Source organism: Leptidea sinapis, chromosome Z, assembly GCF_905404315.1.
Source record: "Leptidea sinapis chromosome Z, ilLepSina1.1, whole genome shotgun sequence".
Taxonomy (NCBI): domain Eukaryota; kingdom Metazoa; phylum Arthropoda; class Insecta; order Lepidoptera; family Pieridae; genus Leptidea; species Leptidea sinapis.
This window is the reverse complement of record NC_066312.1, coordinates 2,623,706-2,645,502: the sequence shown is the minus strand read 5'-3', so window position 1 is coordinate 2,645,502 and position 21,797 is coordinate 2,623,706. Positions and strand designations below refer to the sequence as shown.

At 33.6% G+C, this 21,797-nt stretch overlaps 1 protein-coding gene across 2 annotated transcripts in view; it reads right to left on the bottom strand.

Annotated features, from left to right (window-relative positions):
• Positions 1-1,625: 1,625 nt before the first annotated feature.
• Positions 1,626-21,797, bottom strand: part of LOC126978396 (proton-coupled amino acid transporter-like protein pathetic) — a 44,234-nt gene continuing 24,062 nt past the window's right edge. The window contains exons 2-6 of one of the 2 annotated variants that reach the window (XM_050827167.1): positions 9,417-9,502; positions 7,953-8,093; positions 7,100-7,372; positions 5,195-5,752; positions 1,626-4,807 (exon numbers count right to left, since the gene is read on the bottom strand). In XM_050827167.1, coding sequence (XP_050683124.1) covers positions 4,393-4,807; positions 5,195-5,752; positions 7,100-7,372; positions 7,953-8,093; positions 9,417-9,502 — 1,473 coding nt within the window. In that variant the 3' untranslated portion in view covers positions 1,626-4,392. Of the gene's footprint in view, positions 4,808-5,194; positions 5,753-7,099; positions 7,373-7,952; positions 8,094-8,831; positions 9,380-9,416; positions 9,503-21,797 lie in introns of those variants that run through there. The other variant, XM_050827168.1, reaches the window with a different exon arrangement.

The window sequence follows — 21,797 nt, the reverse complement described above, 5'->3', positions numbered from 1 at the left end:
AGAAAAGATTATTTTTGCATGTTTTTTTTTATTAGTTTCACCTGCATGTATGTTTGTTTGTAACCAACTCATTTGGGCTTACTTTAAACGGCCAGATTTCGTGCAAACTTCGTAGATTTATCAAGGACCGATGACAATACATTAATTTGATAAAATTATTCCATTTTTAATTTGCAAAATAATTTATTTGTCAATTTATATAATTTCGGGAATTGATACCAATTTTAAATTTCAACCAATATCTTAACCAATTTATCTAATATCTTTATAATAAAAATATGCAAATAATATTTTAAAAAAACACCCGTTTTATAAATAAACAGAACTAAAAGCGTGTTTTCAGTTTTTTTTACTTTTAAATTTATTAATGTTAAACAGAATAATTGTTATTGAAATATATTTTATTTTACCCAATTTACGGATTATTTGACTTGATATAGGTGCACTCATAGTAGGTAGGCAGCTTAAGATTTCGCGATTTTGACAGACTTATTAACATAATCAAACAAAACTATGCTTATAAGTAAATTTACAATGTTGTGATTACATTAAATTAAAACTATCATGACGGGGAAGTGTACTAAGAATACCGGCAGCATTTCTGCGTTGGATAGTTAGGCTGATCCGTTGATCGAAATAGCTGTCAGCGCTTGGGTTTCCAGTAGCCCCATTTAGACGAGAAGATATGCGCGCCATAATATGTCTCAACACCATAATATGTTAATATATGATAAAATCGCCCTTAAATTTTGGCAAATGCTGGGTTTATCAAACGTACCTGTAATTATTTGAGAAATCCATTTGTAATTGTATTTCTTCACAATTTGGTATGAAATGCACTTGAATACGTTTTACCGTCTTGGAATCTCCAATACAATGTACATATTGAAAGGCTAGAGCGTAATCAACATAATTTCATAAGCATTCTAGATTTAAAAGATCAAGGCTGCCCATATCGCGCAGAACACCAAACAAGACTCGATTATTTCAATATGAAATCTTTAAAGATAAAATTAATTATGAGTTAACGTTCCTTCCTCTATTTTTAGTCCAACAATGAACAGGACCACTTAAACTTCAAACTTTAAAACAGATTAATGACTTCTTAGATTAACACCACTGCATAAAGGGTATTATACATATCATCAGCCGAAAGACGTCCACTGCTGGACAAAGGCCAAGACCAAAGATTTCCACGATGATCGGTCCTGTGCTGCCCTCATCCAACGTATTCCTATTAAGTCCTCGAACGGCGACCACGTAACGGAAGACGCATTGTTGGTTGGGGGGCCTCACCACAAGATGCACCGACGATGTGGTTAAGGTCGCCGGAATTCCTCACATAATTCATACATTCAAAATCGACGGCATTGAAATATTTAAATCTCAATTATTTCACTTAAATATTAAAAGATTAGTATCAATATAGTTTTACTTATATCGTTTTTTAATAGAAATGTAATTCAAGTCATTTAAATCATAATTCGTTTCCTTGACTCTATATTTAACTTAAAGGGATGTAAAATTTATATAAGTGGGTGGTATTTTGCAGAAATTCATAATTATCCAAATATTTGTTTGAGCTGATAACAGAACAGCTTAATTAAAGAGAAATAAAACAACAGTTTCCCTTAAAATAGTTTATTTAATACTGTAACGAAACCATCGCCACTCCCTTGATAAGTGTAAAGGTACTCTAAAACCAAAATATAATCGTTTTTACCAAAATATATAGTTTTAGGAATGATCTTATTGTTTCTTTTTACCGAGTCAAACTTTACTAACTTTGAACGTTGACTTTGTTTTCAAAATTAAAATTCTTTCATTTGAGGTGAACGGGAGCTTGATATTAATTACCTACATAATATAATAATGATAAAATTAACAAAATATACTAAACTACTGGGAAACTAGTTAATTCAACAAAATTGCTCAAAATTAAAGGCAGATTCTATCAGTTTCAGATCAAGTTTCATAATTCAATTTGTAGTCATGTGAAATTTTGAATAATTTCCTACTTGTAGACATAGTATTCGCAGTAGGTTTTTATTGTATCAAAATTAGGTACATGGCATTACGTGTAACACTTTAACTGCAATGTAACTACATACAAAATAATTTTTCAATTTATAAGCTAGGCCATTGATAATGATTCTTTTATTATGCACAGACAATTAATTTATTATTCAAACTTTCTCAGTCAGTCAATTTTGCGACTTCTATCCTCCATCGTAAATTGCTCTACATTGAACTACTCAAATCGTATTATTAATTACTAATCATCTAGGCAATTTTAACATATCCGTTCGAGTAGATGCTATCTAAATTCTAATAAATATTATCCAGACTCGACTAAAGGAACATTATGTCATTATTTCCTACGGCGAGATTTATTTAATTATTATAAATTTTAAAACGGTTAGGTACATAATATTGTTATTCTTACAATAACAGAAAATCACATCACAATAATTTGTAGGCATATTTTTGTTATAAAACGAACTCCGCTTGAGTAGGTAGGTAGGTACGTATTGCAACTAATAATTTTATCTATTTGATATTAAGTATCATAATATGTATTTATGGTCTAAATTTAGAAATATATATTTACGTTTACTCTCGTACCATTCGTTAAAGCCAAGAACTAGAAAATATATCGTAAAATATATGCGTGTACTGTGTAATACATTCATTTGTAATTCCGTTAACTCATTACACTTTCTTATTAAAAAATTCTAATTACCAACATTTCTTCGTCAAGTGTCTATTTGTATAAAAAAATATTTTCGTTTGATACGAAAATACTGCCTATAAATTATATGCAACGTTAGTAAATAATTGCTCTTAATTATATTTTAGCGTCTCAAGGACTTGAACATTACAACGAAGTTGTAACAGTTCTATAAAACAAAATATTACACTATCTATGTGCTAGATATATCTTGAATACATTTAAATTATATAGGTATTATCTTCGGAACTAAAGTGAAGTTGCCGTCTTGAAGTGAAAACTTCCTTAAGGTGCTGACCACTTAATTTATGGGTCGTTGAATGAAACTGATCTAGCACACTTGGCTATTTAAGAGGACTCTATAGAACATGAATCGAAGATTGTTATATTTTATATATATTTATATCAAAAGTTTTGTCGTTAAGGTTTATAATATAAAAAAAAATATTTTCATAACTAGATAATATGTTTAACATTCAAGCAGGATTTTCACAGAACTGAAAAATATTCAGAATGTGAGCTCCACACGTACCTACTGGATTTTCGAATAAAATTTTCGTCATTGTTTATTCAAAAATAAAATCTCATAATTTTAAACAAACAAATCTACTTATACAGTTCACCTTGTAACTTCGCTCGATTGATGAGAACCGCGCACTCATCGATATGAAATGAAATTGCATTTACTTTATTTCATTGAGTTCTCTTAACGCTCGTTCTGATAAAGTCGGAAAAAGGGGCAAAATCAGTTGGAGTAAAATTTGATTACTTTTGAATATAGAACAATAAACATTAGCTGTATTCCATGTTATTAACCGCATTCTCTAGAGTAATCTTAAGCACATAACTACTGTTGTTTATATAATTATTAGTAAAATAACATTAATTGAATTATAGCTATTACTGAACGTATCAAGTGCTAATAAAACTAATTAATTTAATCATAATACTTTGCACTAAAGCTGTAAATAGAAAAAAAGTTAGTAACTTTCCTTACTAGTTTACTCTCATAGTTGGTATATTTTTGGTTATCAAAATGCCATTATATTATTACATATATCACAAAATATAATAGTATGTCAGTAATTGCAATATATAATTTTCCAAAAGTAAAAGGTAAGCTTACCTATGATATTGTCAACGTTTTGCAAACGAATAACCTAATTTTCACAATCGTATTCCTTACGCATTAAACAAAAATTCTCATTAAAACTATCCTTTTATCACATTTTAATAATGCACTAGAAAATTCTCACACATTTAAAAAGTAATGTATTTCCGAAATGGTTATAGAGATTCGGGCTTTCAAATACAAAACAAACTTGTTGAGAAGCTTAAAAATCCTGCATTTAAAACTAATCTTAAACTGTGTTATTAATAAACGCAACGTAAAGTTATTCCAAGTTTAAAACTTTTTGACCTTATCTTACCTTTGTCACTAAATAATTACATGACAGGAAGAAGTAATTTTAAACTTGGAGTTACTTTAAATTGCGTTTATTAATAAGACAGAAACAGTTTTATTTGAGCATTGATAGCATCAACACTAACTGGAATCTCCGTTCAAGTGCTACATAATGAAACAAGCTAAAAAAATAAACTAGGTCTCGGGCCTAACATATACCATAGAAGCCCTGCTATATATGTCTTTACTAGTTGTCTTACTCTTCTCCTTTTAAGATATCTAAAATACTAACATAGGAACCAGTCAAGAAACCTAAAATACCGAAGCAAACTAAGAAAACGTTTTTCCATAATACCCAGTTAAAGCGGCCTAAGCCATTGGGGCGGTCCCAAAATGTAACAGTCTCGATTACAGCAGGGAAAATAAGGCCCAAAAAGGACAAGCATACAGCACCGACAAGCGATATGAAAGGCCCGAGATTTGGTATAGCCACGGCTATACACAAGGTCAATATAATAATGGCTATTCTGATACTGTATTCAGCGAGGTTCTTCTTGGCTCCAAACCAATGGCGAACATTGTTCCAAATAATTTCCATAGGAACATAGAACTGAAGACTATAGGTGAAGAAAATGGCGACAGCAATCATTAGTTTAACGCATTGACCCAAGCTGAAAAAAAAACAGTACATTATGTTACATATTTTCATTTAAATTAAATTTGTAACTAAAATTTTAGGGACGATCTAGTATTCTAAATCGCGCCTCTCGGGTTAAAACAATCAGATACACATGAAATCTTTGACGTCTTCTTGGGTTCCTTATCTTAAAAAAAGGAACCCTTATAAGATCACTTTATTGTTCATCCATCCTCTTTCGGTGTGTCCACCCTTTATGTCACCCTTATGCAAGGAAAAACAGGGTCTTTATGCAAGATAGATGTTATTATTTTTGTTATTATGTTTGATCTGATTGATGTTTATATATTATGTATCTCTTAATATTCCTTATTATTATACTAAATCTTGTGCGGACTCAATTTATGTAATTAATACTCACACTTCGTATTCTGGCAAATTTAAAGTGATGCTTCCTGCAGTATTATCTCCATATTTCAAATAACCGAAAAATCCAACCAATGCATACAGCGATACGACGAAGAACATTCCAGTATTAAGGACACCAGGGCATCCGATGAAGTGCGTCGGAGTCTTCATGTTGTTCTCAAGAGGCATCACAACGCCAATACCTTCTAAGGCGAAGATTGCAGTTCCAAAGAATGTGGGAAGCCGTTCAAAGCCAGCGAATTGTTTCCTTTCACTGATTTCAGGGATGTCTTGAAATAAATAGTAGAATGTTATTCCCATTCCAGTTCCAACTAATAGATTTGCAATCATAGAGAAAGGAGCCAAATATTTGAGATTCCTGATAAGATTCATAAGAATTAAAAGTGGAAGTAGAGCTGCCATGTACACACGGATGTCGACATCTTGTGGTAGCCAGTCACTCTCTTTGGCGTGGAAGTCCACAACTTGCTTCACATTCTTTGCCACAAATACAATGTAGACGCAACAGCAGCCCAACAAGTCGACGACCAAAAACCAGTTTATAACAGCCCTGAAATGGATACAATTGATATTGAACACGTTGAAAAATTAACATACAAAATTTTGTTTGGTACAGTCTAGCGAGAGTTTTAAAGAAAAATAACGATAGTATGAAACGTGCACCGATTTTAATCACGGCTATAACACTTTAAAAAACGGAGGTAGTTGAACTCCAATCCAAACATACTAAGCAATTACTGTTGGCTTTCGAACTTCGATTATTCTTTGCCGTCAGTAGTTACGTTCTCGTAACTTCTCGTTAGCTTAGATGTCAATGTGAATTTGAACAAAGTTTCTTGTTAAAATATACTGGCTAAAAAGCAGAGGCATAGGAAACAAAAAAGAAAATTGGGGGCCTAATTTCACCACATCCTTTGCGTTCATAAAACAGAAAATACCACCAGCCATGTCGGATGGACGTTGGGGCAGTAAAGTCCTCGAATGGCAACCACGTACCGGAAGACGTTGTGTTATTGGGCCTCCATAAGTTGGACCAATGACCTGGTCAAGTTCGCCGGAGTAGGTAGGATGAGGGCAGCGCAGGAACGATCGTCATGGCGATCTTTGGGGGAGACCATTGTCCAGCTTTGCACAGCTGAAATGGAATGGAAGCTATTCTGCATATATTGACCCGTTGCAGATTTGATTTCTGCTAAGAACATTATACAAATATTATGTGATTACAAATTTGGGTCTTACTTTATGAGTTGGAAACTTAGATTAATAAATTATACTCAGATGGAGTAATCGGTGGTTGCAAAATATTTGTTTGGTAACAACAATGACGTTCTATACATAACGTCATTGGGTAACAAGTGACATGCAGACCCAGCAGATATTAATAACTGCCAGTGTTTAAAAAAAACTATTCAGCTTAACAAATTACTTAACATTTTTTAAGAATTTGTGGAAGTATCCTTATTAGAATGTAATTGGATATAAAGTATACTTTATATAATATTAAGTCGAGCGCGCCAGATTGATATAGATACTACATAGTACTATTATGATCAGAATTGATCCCCTGAGTTGATGCCGATGCTAACGCGGCTGGCCAAGCCGGTTGCTTCACTTTCGATCATGTGAACCTATTACCCGTTTTTTCCTCAAATATAAACAAAAGACACGAAAATACAAAATTTTCGTACACTTTAAATATCTGATCGATATGATTTGATTTTGATTTGATAAGGTACGACGAATGAAACGGTGATACGGATACAGATATCGGATCGGGCAAATGGTCACCATTATATAACAGAGGAAACTTTCGTATCTGAAAAGGATTTATTAACTTTGAACATCTATAATATAAACAGGTGGATAAAAAGTGTTAAGAATTACTTAATAAACTTACTTAGCAAGCCTAGAGAATTTGTGAACAGCTGGAGGTCCCGACAAAAATGCAGCTTCGGCAGTTTCCGCAAAACCAAGTGAAGGTTTCTGGATTCTTCTGCAGAGTTCATGGGCTGTTTTTACGAGAATATGAACGCAATAAGTGCATATGCCTCCGATGAGAAAAGTTGCCACCAAGCCGAAATAGAGACCAGCATTCATAAATGCCATGGGCATTGCTAATATTCCACTTCCTAGTGAGCCCTTTAGAAGATGTATTAACGTGTCCATGTCACTGAAACGTAAGAACAGTACATTTAGGTAAATCTATGAAAAATAACAATGAATAAAGTGTTGAAGTCATTCAAAGACCTTGCGTATCACTTGATTTTTTATATATTTTCAAAAAAAGATACATAATATTGTCAAAAAATTTAAAGATATACCAAACTAGATTTAGAGTGGCTCTTTAGCATTTTGAATAATAAACTAACTAACAACTACCCATAACATGGTGGTGTTTTCATATAAACAATTCAACTCTTCGATATATCGATAATCAATGTGGAACCTCTGAAGAGACTGAAGCACCGCTCAGATCTCGATCGAATCAAAGACTTTCTCATAGTCCACGAACGCCAAACATAGTGTCTGGTTATACTCCTCCGTCTAACTTGCCAGTCCTTTTAAATACGCAGACAATTGTTTCTAATTAATTGAATGAATATAATGCCTTTTTTGTTTAAGATTTCCGTACTTGTACAGAAAAGTTTTGGGTGCCCGTTTTGTTTGCAAATGGGTTTATTTCTGTGTTTTTTTGTGCTGTGCCAGAATAGTTGAAGAAATAGAAAGATTAATTGTATTTAAAAACTTACGATGTAGGATGTGCGAGTTTCCTATGTTCAAATGGATTGTAATGCTCATCGCTCTCGATATCCCGACCCGGAATCTCCATAAGTGGGAGAGTCGATCCGGCCTGTTGTTCCACCGGGATTTCATTTGGATCAACTTTATACCTGTGAATTATGCGCCATATCTATTATATAAAGGATAAAGTTTATCAATAGCTCAATATAATATCATGTCAGAATGTGAGTGAATTATGTGTAGTTTTATGAACGATTCTGAAACTAGGTATGAACTATGAACTTAAAAATGAAAACATATAAAGCTTAATATGCAGCCAATTTTGTGCGTTTGAGATAATGTTCTTGCGAACGCGTATGTAATATGGATTAAGAGAAGAATAATTAATTGTGTACAATTCTTTAATAATAACAAGGATTTTTCTTTTGATAATCATACTTTTTGTATAAGGTACTGTTTGTACATTGTATATGTGTATTGTGAAAGTGTGTTAAATTACTTATGGTCTCCAATATGTAAGTGATATTGTCGTAGCGCTTCACTCTGTTAAGCTTCGGCATTTACAAAAGAATGACCCAAAGACGAAATTCAATGCAGCTTTACGTTGTGCGACCGCTCCGCTAGTAATAACAGTGTTCGAAATCAAAGATAAGTAGCCGTCGATATAATTCATAAAGCTAAATTAAATTTGTACAGAAAAACAAAGGAACCTGGGCCAATCCCGAACCTGAACAGAGATGGCGCGTGAGAGATGAATCAAAGCTGAAGCACAAACACAACAGCTTTGATAACAACTCCTGATAAAGACATGTGTTTCATTATCAAAATTTAACCAATACCAAAACAAAAACTATATAAAATTGAAACCATAAAATGGAATGATGTACCGGTGTATGAGTCCATAGCGAGATGGTCAAGGTCGTCGTACGACTTTGATCTCGTGGAAGCTGCTCACACGTCTTTCCGGATCGTCTCCGAACGGCCACGAGCGATTTTAAAGCTTGTATAGGGAGCGAATACTTAACAGTCAACATACAATATAAAATACCATTTTAACGACAAAACATTGATTAAATAACAATGAAATATGCACAATTATGATCCGTAGATCATTTGTTTCTATATTGAGATCTTACTCAAGGTTTAAAGTCGCAAAGGTTGGATCAAAGATTGCTACATTTTCTTTTCAAAATCCTGTTGAACAAAAATCATGAATATTATTACATTTTTGAGATTTCCTGCAATATTATTCATCAAAAACTGTCACCCACTCAAGAAAATGAGATTAAGCTGTGAATCATGCTTCATGAACTTTTTAGTATTTTACTTAAAAGCACAAATTAAAGTTTATTATGTGGCATCAGGTATACTGATGTTGGTTACAGATACTAGGCGAACAAAGCTATATTAAATTTATTTTTTGTGATGAATGCCCGAACAGATGTTGAATAACATAGAACATCGACACTTACTTGACCATAACCACATCAGATAAGTCATTTCTTACACCTCTTTTCTTCGGATCATACTCGGCAATCATAGGCCGCATTTGAGGTTTCTGAAACAATGAAATTATTATAATTACATCAGAAATTTGCTAAAGAATAATACTAAGTACATGTGACGCTTAAAGTTTTAGATGAACAAAAAGTCTACAGCGCTCCTGTAATTCGTCTGCGTCGTCGACTGATGACGTAGATTTTTCATAGCACTCCGTAAATTAATTTGACAATAGAAACTGACTCAATCCCTAAGTAAGAATTAATAATTAAATAATATGAAATCAGTACTTTTGTGATTGTATTGGAGCTGTAGATAAGTGATCCCCGCCACCAAATATTTGTGACAATATTGAAGAAATCAAATATTAAAATCGTAGACTATCCTTAAGACAATTGCCGCTATTAATTGTCCAGTTTGTGTTGGCTTGACTGTAACACGCAATTCTAGTCCATAATTACAATTCTGTCTCCGTTCTCCAGTGACGTTGCACGTTCTGGCACTCGTGTTAGGCTCGGTATGATCGTGTTTTTGCCACGTGACGGCGCGTGAGTTATATTTGGAGTCTAAATATATCACGGCTATCGTTTGAGAATTCAGAATACGCGATTCGCGATCTTTTCGAAGAGGCCATTTATGTTGTTTTAAACATTATTTATGGATTTATGTTGGTATTTTGCTTTTTTGGCTGTATCAATTTTGATTCAAATAATCCCAGCGAGTGATATCCCTATCATAAATTTGAATGTAATTATGATGATAATAATCTCTAATAAATAATGGTACTCTTTTACGTGAAAATTTACCCTAATGGAATTTATTTAGATGTGTAGACGCTTATTTGTATTCTAAAAATTGAATTGAATAAAAGAATTGCTTGATATAATAGTTTTTTATGGAATAAGAACGCATTAGTAGCTTGCAGGTCATTTGATGGTATAATCACCATAGTTCACAATTTCTTGCTTGGTGTTATTTAGAACCCACGCCACGCCATAAATTACGATATCATCCCCACCATATGGATGTCTGGCGTTGCTCATACCTTATAAAAAGCACATACACCTTTCTAAAAGGCCGACAAAGGTCCTGTGATTCCTCTGGTGTTGCAAAAGAATGTGGGCGGCCGGGGGTGATCACTTAACATCAGCCCCGTACGCTCGTTAATTCTCTTCCATAAAGAAGTCTAAGCAAAATATGATTATTCAAGTAGTTATCATCACCGATTTGCAAATCTTTTTATTTTTATTAATACCTAATCGTTCATCTCGATATTATATTATTTCTCAAGTGTTTCTTATGAGGCTCCTTCGCACAGAATGACGGTTATTTTATGGGTACCGCAACGGCCGCGGCGCTTATTTCTGCCGTGAAGCAATAATGTGTAAGCATTATTGTTTATCGGTCTGAAGGGCGCCGTAGCTAGTGAAATTACTGGTCAAACGAGACTTAACATCGTATGTCTGAAGGTGACGAGCGCAATTGTACTGTTGGCTTTTAAAATACGAGTACATAACATAATTTTTTATAAGTACGCTGTAGCTATACTTGGCTATAATTACTCGCCTGCACGATCAAAGAAGTGTAATTCATTTAATAGGGAATGCACGTCTATGTATCGTATACACATGGACCGATCTTAATGATTCTTTGAATCGATTTGTCTTAATCTTGCGAGTGTAACCACACATACATACGTATTGTGACTAAGCTCAAATAATATTTTGAGTAAAATGAGTTTGTAAGTAAATACAAAATTCAATTATTTATAAGTATTATATTTTAAAGAGCGTATTTTAATAAGACTGGTGGAGTTTATACAGCTTTTTCTCCTGTATTACCAAGGAATCAATTTTGAGCAAAATAGTTGAAATTTTACTTTTTGAACATTTCCGTTAACTTTAAACAAATACCTATCGTTTCCGTTAAATATACTTAATAAACCTTTTTGAAAACAACAAACGAACGTACAAACGCACAATTTTGGATTCAATTCGCATACAATTTATGTAAAACTTAAATGAACAAACAAACTGGTAGCCACCTGGTCCCAGCGGCCCCTTACATTGCGTGGTCAGATACTATGTGGCCATTGTATTCATGCGATTCCATTCCCCTAATTATTGTATTCAACCAAGAATTCACGATATTTGGCTTACGATCACAGTAAAATAAATTGAACTTTAAGTCTATCTACATTAAAGACATTGCAAGTGCTCCGATCTGTGTGGTAGTTAACTAAGTCCGCTTGTTTGCTGAACTGGACAGAACTGGTTACTAAACTTGGAACTAGGATAGCTAAATTAGGATGAATGTAATAAAAATATTCTTGAATTTGAATTTACATAAAAATATCGTAGACAGAAATAGAAGTTGTTATTGTAACTAACTGGATATACGTATCCTCCGCACCATTTTGAAAAATGTATTGTGGCAGGGAATTTTTATTTATGTATTCTCAGTAATGGATCATTTGATATTAATTAATATAAAAAACTTTGCGTGTGTGTGTGTTTGTGTAAGACCTAGCGACACAAGTGATACATCATCATGTAAAGTGGATAATTAACATACGAAATACACCTAACTACTTGTTGGTTCTATATAATATATATTACATTATATATGTTAATATACATTTAGTCAGAGAATTTTAACAAAAAATTGAGTTTAATTTTTATAATGAAATAACAATTATTCAAGAACGTTAGAAGTTAAAACTATTTTGAATACAAACTTCTGTAGTACTGCACCGTCTTCCTAAACTTTGTAAATAAGCTTGCCATCAGCCTCTGAACTAAATATTAAGTCCTATGATATTATATACCACTATGTTAATATTACCACTGAATTATACGTAGATGACGTATATATAAGCTAAAACACCGAGACTTTACAAACAGATTATTATTTCTTCTTAACTTATACAGTTCGCTTGGTACCAGCGTGTCAAAATTCGTTTTAACTTTATATCAGGGACGAGTTAAAAATGACCTTACATAACAGTGAAGCACCAAAACAAGCCGGTAAACGACTAAATAGATAGCCCCACTCACACACTTGCACTAATACAAGCCGATCGGCCGCCATTATGAGATTTGCCATCGTCTGACAGATCAGTTTGCGTCGCAATAAAATATTTAAATAAGGCTGTCGTGCGTTGTGAAAAAGTGTAAAAACGATACTCTGAAAGTTTTTGTGGCCATATATGATTATTTAAGGGAGAAAAAATTGTGTAACTAGTATCCCTCGTAACCGCACACACACTAGCATAAAGGTGCTTCACTTGCTAATATCACGGCGCGGAGTCCTTCTTTTTTTACTCATCCGTGTTTTATATATGTTTTTATTTATAAAAAACATATATTTTAAAACTTGTTAATGAAATTATAAAATATATTATCTGTCTGTAATCATAGAATAAAAAAAAGTAAATAGTTTCGCGAAATTGTGTTTAACTATGTATTTAACGATCGTGACAAATTAAATGACACCGACGGCGTATATCAGTACTGTAAACAATAGCCATCACGACAACTAAGTACCTATAGTATATTATGTGATAATAATTCCTATTGTGTTCCTGATCACGAGATATGGTACACACTAATAGGTAAAGTACGCAAAACGTATGATGATGATACATAGGTATATTGTTTGTCGAAACTAGTGCGCATTAACACGTTTGAAGGTCAAGGGAGGTTGTTCTTAAATTATCAAGACACACCTCCAGATTATGCCGAAAAACATGTAAACATTTTCAACGGCGTTTAAAATTGTAATCATTAGCAATCCGTCAGGCGACCGCACACCGAATTCCGACATGAAAGATCGATGTGACTCGAAAGATTGCTACATCATACGGCTCAATTACTTAAGTTTCTCCTTAATCTAAAATCATCAGTAAAAAAATCAACAATCAAAGTTGTATACCGGCTTCTGTTTACGGATGTTTCAACTTACAAGTAATCTAGCAATTACAAGAGCAATACTATCAAAAAATCAAAACAGAAAAATACATATATTGATGATATTGATCTTACTTGAAGAAAATATTAATTTAGGCTTAAAAAGCAAGGGAAAACAGTCAACAAAAACCAAAACCATTGTATGAAAAAAATTGCTGCTAATGTTTCCATTGACAGCAGTACCCAATTTAAATAAAATATTTCAAAGGATTAAGACGCGTGTATCTTGTGTGTGATTCAGTCAGACATTTAATTTTTCAGTCACTGTCAGAAAATTTTGCCAAAAACCATCTGTCTACCGTAAATACCACCTCCGAGGCAATAAGTGGCACTAAACTTCCAAGTACTACTACTACTAAGAGTCTAAAATTTACTCAAATATATTTTCTAACTCTATCAATTTCAAGAGTTCTGATTTTTCCAAGCTGTTAGAGTTTAGCTTAGGCTGGTTGTTATCGGCGTAGGTACAAACAATAACAGTACAAAACATTTACAACTCAAAATATTAACTCTATGTGTACACTCATGTATGAGTTTGTTTTATTTTTAGTGATCCTTTCACGCCTTAATTACCAATCATAAAATTTTACGTACTTGAGTAGGAGAGGACAGAAAAATTTTCGAAATTTTCTTTTATTATGAATTCAAGCAGACGAAGTCGCTTGAAAGACTCAGTTATTACATTATTCAACTATTCATTAGATAGTCATATATCTAACTTCACGCTATTGTCTGTCAGTTTATTTGTTCAGGTTCATTTGAAAACGGCTAAACAAGGCGGGGCTTCACTAGAAGTAAATTTCGGTACTTTTATTTTTTTTTAGAGTGAAAAGATTTATTCCAAAATGTGTCGTTAAATCAACCAATAAACAATATTAAGATCAAGTTTAACATTTTTTTTAATGTTGCTATCTATACTATGTATACGCCAAAGTTGGCACACACAGTAATGAGATGTTTGCAAACTCTTATAAGTATTGACAGTACTGTTTTTTTACAATAACAGCGTCCATAATGATCACACAACTAACACAAACGTGTTGGCAAATATTCAAGACTCATAATAACTTTTAACCTTTTCAGTCCTACCGAAATGTCATACGTGATTTCATTTTCTTTTCTAATATTCGTAATATGAAGCGATGAACCTAGTTTCAGAACTATTGGTTATTAACAGCTAAAATTTGGGTGATCATAATGTGGAAGGAACTATGCAGCCTATTCTTTCCTACAAGAATGAAGTGGTAAAATAATATTACATAAGCACTACCGCTAAAAACGGCAATTCTTGAATAATTGATTTGGATGGGACCTTTACTGATACATAGTTATGTCCTAAGGAGTAACTAAGCTACTAACTAAAAATAAATTAGGGTTCAGGCAATTCACAAGTCAAGTCATGGACTACTGCTAGTTTATAAATAATATAGAGACTCCTCAAATAGACCAGGAGGTATATATAACACGAAATCAGGATGCAAATAACTATATTGCAAGATTGCTCAATGAATTTCAACCGGATAGCAGTGATTTAGCACTTTAATGATTAGAGAGGTTAGTATCACCGAGGGTCAGTAGTTCAGGCACCTTGAACACTAAGTCAAATGGTGCGGGAACCAACACATTATACCATTCGTTCTTTGCCTCGAAATGATATGACATTATCAGAGAAAACCTAATAATATGACTGAACTTTTAATTTAATCTAACTCGTATTTGTATTTCAAATCTGCTGGTCAATTGAATAGTAAGCCAGTGCATTGATTGAAAGGTAATTCATGAAATAACTGAAAAATATTTAGCCAATAAATAAAAGTGAACTTTCATTTCCTTCTAATATTTTGTAAGGTTAGGTTATGGTTAATTATTCAGGTCACTTGAGGTTTTTATTTGAAACGGAGCAAACGGACAAATGGCAACATAATATCAGAGATCAAAAAATGTCAGAAGTAGAGGTGAGAAGAGATCAATATCTACTCCAAATGAAGCTGAATTCACGCCTCATAGAGTGACGGCCGCGGCGGTCGCAAACAGAAAGGCAAACAGGCAAAATTAAGTATCACTATCACTATCCGTGAAGTACTGTCTCGGCTTGCCACGCACACTTTATGAGGCGAATTTGTCCCTCACTTTCCAAGTGACTACGGAATCGGACGTCGGTAGTATCTTCCAAGTTTTCCGCAGGCTCTGTTCAAACATACTCTTCACACAAACTTGTGTCTTCTAAGGGTTTTATCGAGTTCAAGAACATATTAATAAAATATTCATTGTTTGGACGATGTCGCCATATATTTAATTTGACGGCTAAGGTCACCTGCCTGCATAAGTCTGTTATAACAAGCTAGCTTACGATAGGCCAACGAGTTAAAGGCTGTTTGATGCTACACCCATCAATCAACGATCGGACTAGCAATTTAATTGAACGTCGACAATCAATAAAATATGGGTTAGCCCTCCAATCGACTGGCTGTTTTAACGAGATGGCTCCAACAAAACTGTAGAGGAACGAATATAAAAAATTTAAAAAAATGTCCGCCTGCCTGTCCGTTCTTTATCCACGCTAACGCATTAAACACTGAAACTACTGGACAGACTTTCATGATACTAACCAATGCCTATAACGTAGCCTAGAGCAACATTTAGGCTATACGTAACATGGATAAAAAAGTTATGTTGACCCAAAATTTATTACCGACCTCATGGGTCGGAATAACCACAGAAGAGATGTCTTTTACCTATTCTGTGGGTACTCCCACAGAATAGGTAAAAGAGGCTAGATGCAGATATTATATATTGCTTATAGCTGATAACGTTGGACATGATAAAAAAAATCATCCCAAGAAGGATTACAAAAATGCTTCACAGAACTTGTTGTGTCCAGTGCCCCAGAGTTATACTTTAAAGGCATAAAAGGCAAAAAATCACCTCCCGTGAGGTCAAGAAATATACAGATAAATAAGATATACGGATAAATACTTCGATTAAATAAATATAACTTACCATACAAAATAAATTCAGATCTATCAATCTACTTTTATATTTCCGGTTTCTCGCTTTTACTGACGGAGTAACAAATATTAACATTTCTAATGATCCCGTTAAATACAATTTGCATAAAGATTATGGGAGTTTGAGAATACTATGTGGAATTGATATTAATTTGGAAGGTTGATAGATGACCCTGAACAGTTATGTCTTAATTAATGACTCACATTTGGAAGGCGCAGTAAAACACGTGTTAGCTCTGTTTTATTTACATTCTATTGATAAACGTCTCCTTATTTTACAAGGTCCTTTACGATACACCACAAACTAGGATATCATCCCGACCATCTGGATGAGTCGGCGTAGCTGTGAAATAAGCTTCCTTGTGCGGTGTTTCCGGAACACCATAATACGACATGGATACCTCCAAAAAAGCACGTACACCTTCCTTAAAGTCCGGCAACGCTCCTGTGATTTCTCTGGGGTTGCAAGAGAATGTTGGCGGCGGTGATCACTTAACACCAGGTGACCCGTACGTTCGTTTGTCCTCCTCTTCAAAAAAAAAACAATATATAGAAATACAAAAATTATATAAGTATCAAGAAAAGATCTGTCAACAGACCAGATGACCAGTTTATTTCTTCCGTTAAGGAATACTACAGAAAAAGGAACAATAGACTATAAGGACTGTCCAGAGAAGTGTGCCTAATTTGAAATTATTTTAATTGTTTGGATATAAAACAGATTCAAGGCCACTCTCACGGTACGACTAGATCACGAATTCGCTGAAGGATCTAATAAGAAACGAAGTTATCGACAATTATATAGGTAAACATAAAGAGGTAATGTGTGTGAGGTTATAGAGTAGTAATCTCTGAACTGATTTTGAAAGTTTTATTGCCAAGAGAAAGCCACATTATTTGTGATTGTCATACACTATCATCATCATCATTAGCTGCAAGATGTCCAGTGCTGGACAAAGGCCTTCCCCAAAGATTTCCACGACGATCGGTCCTGCGCTACCCTCATCCAACGTATTCCGACAATCTTGACGGATCAGATCGTCGGTCGATCTTGGGGGGCCTACCAACACTGCGTCTTCCGGAACGTGGTCGCCATTCGATGACTTTACTGCCCCAACGGCCATCTGTCCCTCGAACTATGTGCTCTGCCCACTGCCACGTCAGTTTCGAAATTATTTGGGCAATCATACGCTATATCTTAGCTTAAACGAGGTTGTCTTTCGTCGCTTGACTTATTTGTGGAAGTCGGATTTGCAAAGTAAGTTAAAGAAAAACGGTCGTATGAATACGTTTCTTACGAACACAGCCTTAACGATAAATATATGATTATACAAATTGAGTTGGTACCAAATTATATTGACAATGTGGGATTCAAACCCGCACCTTTCAGGTTACGTCGCATGCCGCTTGATCCGTAAATCTTGGTATGTTTGTCTCTATCTATAGGATCTACTTTACAGTTGATAGCCTGCTAAACCCCAATAATTGAATATTAGGAATCGTCCATACATATTGATACTAAGTATATTTAATCCCACAAGTGAGAGATATCGCTTAAAAATAATAAAATGCTTAGAATGATTCTTTTGTATATATATGCATGTGGCAGAATTGGAACACCAATTACTAACTAGATGTGGACGAAGTCGCAGATAATAAATAGGTAGTTTAAAATAAATCTGAAGATTTAGTATGTTTCTATTTTCAATAGCAAAACATCCAACCCACTCCAAACTATTATTAGTAAGTCCTTCTTCATGAGGTCATTTAGTTTTGCAAAAACATTATTTACAATCAAGAAGAGATGGAAATATAATTTTCATCTAATCTGCGATCTTGGTGATCACCTATTTATACCGAATAAACACTTAAACCCTTGGTAAATGTGAAACATTTATACAAAGATTATATATATATATATTAGGCACTCAAATTTTTCTGCGCACAATCCAAACTGATGCTCAGGGGGTAAAAAGTATCACTTTGTCTGAAGCCATATTGGACTGTTCAAAGATTCTTTTAACCGCTGATTTCTATATTTAACCACAATATGAAATTGGCGATCCAATATTTATTAAACTATTTTTTTATTTCGTATTTTTCATATTTTTACAGCCAATTTATTCGTAAAATCATAAAGCACTCCAATGCTTTGGTAATCATTTTCTTCAATGGCATTTGACTACATGTGACAGAGAAGCGGTTTCGATAATATGGATTTGTAAATTAATTCTGGATTGATTGACGAAAAGAATAAAATGTAAATGATATATATTTAATAAGAGATTGGAAACTGAAAGCAGTATGTCAACCAGACGACATTTATACAGTAAATGGATCAAAGGACTCTTAAGACATACATCTTGTATCTGAAAACCGATTGATTTAAAAAAAACACACTCATTGCCTGCATTCAACATAAGAATGTAATTTTAAGATAATATTGAATCCATATTTTATATCATCGTTTATTATACCTTTATGTAATATACAAATAAATAAATATACAATCCATAGGTCCGTTATCGAAATTCCAAAAGAAGAAAGTGGATTGAAATATTATTCTCAAATCACTTATTTAAATTCCTGAATATAGAAAATAGCCGTAAATGTTATTTATACTCGCCCACTTTACAATAATCCACAATAATTATAGAAACTCTTTCCACATTAGTTTCATCTTTAAATATAAATATACACTACATTAGCAGGGATAAAAATCCAATTGATTTTCTCATATCGCTTTTCGTACATACATTTAACCGTTGCAGTTGTGTTTAAATAAACAACAAATTTGGTTTGGTAAAATATACTACGAATGTTTTAAATATGTCAAAGAAAGGCCATGCCACACCTAAAAACCAGAACTCAACTCAAAGCCAAGGTTTTGTAGTGTGGCATGGCCTTTTTTTATGTGTTAATAATGTATGTACCTTTATCGCATTGGAATATTCTGTAATGATGTGTGTATTTTGGTAAAATAAATAAATTCAAATTAATTTAATAGTTGTTCCAATTCTTCAAGTATACGCCTTCTTCATTTTAAATATTTTTTTAAGTAACTCTGTTCTAGCTTTATTTGATTTTATTACTTGTACACGACCTTAGTATCTTTAAATACAGTAATAATTTTAGTTTAATTATTAATGAGTATAATTCTTTTAAATAAAAAAAACTGGTGACCAGATTATCTCTTTTGAAATAATGAATGAAAGCGTGATACGCTTGTATAAAGCTTTCATTAATTATTTATACAAATAATATGACTTTCAGCTGATGGTAATTGTTACGCCCTGCACATTACAATGCAGTGTCGCTCAGGATTCTTGAAACTCAAAAATTCTGAGCGGCACTACTATTACGCTCGTCACCTTGAGATATAAGATTTTGCTCATTGGCCCAGTAATTTCACTAGCGTAGCGTCCTTCAGATCGAAACACAATAATACTTACACAATACTGCTTTATGGCAGAAATAGGCGCCGTTGTGGTACCTATAATCTAGCCGGCATCCTGTGCAAAAATCCCACAGGTAAATAATTTTTTTTGGTTTTTCTTTCGGTTATTATGTTTATTAGTGCAAAAAAAGTTAAACTTGCATCGTGGTTTCATAAAAGCACACAATAGATTTTTTAACTTGTGTATGTAAATGAAAACGTCCATACAGTATTTTTGTGATTGCATTTTATATGGTTAACCTAAATTTTGAAAGATTACGTGTAATTATATATTGAAGCACGTACTAATGCAAGTTTTATATAATATAATGGAAGTCACGTTCGATGTTCTTATTTCTGATCATTTTTAGTATTTCTGATCTAGGTCACAAACATAGAATTCTTAGTTTCTACTTGACTTTACTAGTTCAAGCTACAATAAGTCAAGATCATTATAAAATGTAAGCGAATGACCGTCAATATCTTTAGTCAATCGCAATCTTAGATTGGCATTCCGATATAGAATTCAATGACTGATCTATGAAATGTTTTGGTGATCTCTTATTTCAATCCATCTCAGATATGTTGCCATTATTCTATATTAATTATATTTTATTCTTGCCAGTTCGTCTCAGCACAAGGCATTCTGGTAGTCATTTGAACCGATGGCATCAAAATTGACTTTCATAAGTGTACAAATTGTACCTAAATGAATAAAGAACTTTCATTTCATAATAACGCAATTTAATTTATATTTTTTTTTATGAAAATAAGGGACGAGACGAGCAGGACGTTCAGCTGATGGTAATTGATACGCCCTGCTCATTACAATGCAGTGCTGCTCTGGATTATTGAAAAACCCAAAAAATTTGAGCGGCACTACAACTGCGCTCGTCACCTTGAGACACAAGTTGTCAAGTCTGTTTTATCCAGTAATTTCACAGGCTACGGCGCCCTTCAGACCGATACACAGTAATGCTTACACATAACTGCTTCACGGCAGAAATAGGCGCCCTTGTGGTATCCATAATGTAGCCGGCATCCTGTGCAAAGGAGCCTCCCACTGGTATTAAATTGCATATTAAGAGCTGTTTGTTATGTTGAGTTGTGTGAAACAGATCGGGGATAAACGGAAAAAGGGCAAGAACTTTTCCTCTGGGAGACTGTCGTGGTAATGGTTTGTGGTTGGTAATGTTGATTATAGTTATCCAACATTTCATTCGAACTCAGTAGTCGATCACAAAATGTATTTTTCTAATTGGCTGTGCTTTTGTTAGTCAAGTGTTTACTTGTATAAGAATATTATGCACACTTTCCCTTTATATACGAATTTCAGTTCATATTAATATCAATTCTATTATGTGCTGGTGTGCGTCAAAACCGCCCAACCATATAAATGTGATTAACACTATTAACACATTCAAATTTCTATCTATAGACCATACGATTTGATGCCGTAAAAATTTCAAACTGAAAGTAATGTTTATAATGCCACCTGGCGAAATTTGAGGAATTGTTACTTATGGCAAATAAAACGGAAATGGCACTTATCGTCTCATATCTAATCTCATCATTAACTGCCACAGGAGAAGCAACAAACATCTACATAACTAAGTATAATCAACGTGTCATTATGCTCATAAACACTACCTGTTTTTCCTGTATCTGTATATTTACTCGTCAATTCAGAGCATCAATTATTGCCTTTGTGTATTTATTAATGATATGATTATGTAATGTACACACCGAAAACCAAATAGGATACGACATTTTTCTATTGAAATAGTTAAGTGCACTTGACTATTCCTATACCATCTAACTCGCAGTGCACACTAAAGTTCAGTGAAAACTCTATAAAAATAGCTTGCGCGACTTGGGCCTTTTATATTTTACTGCTCAACGAAGCTTTATTTAGATAAAGTAGATGTGCTACCTCAGAAA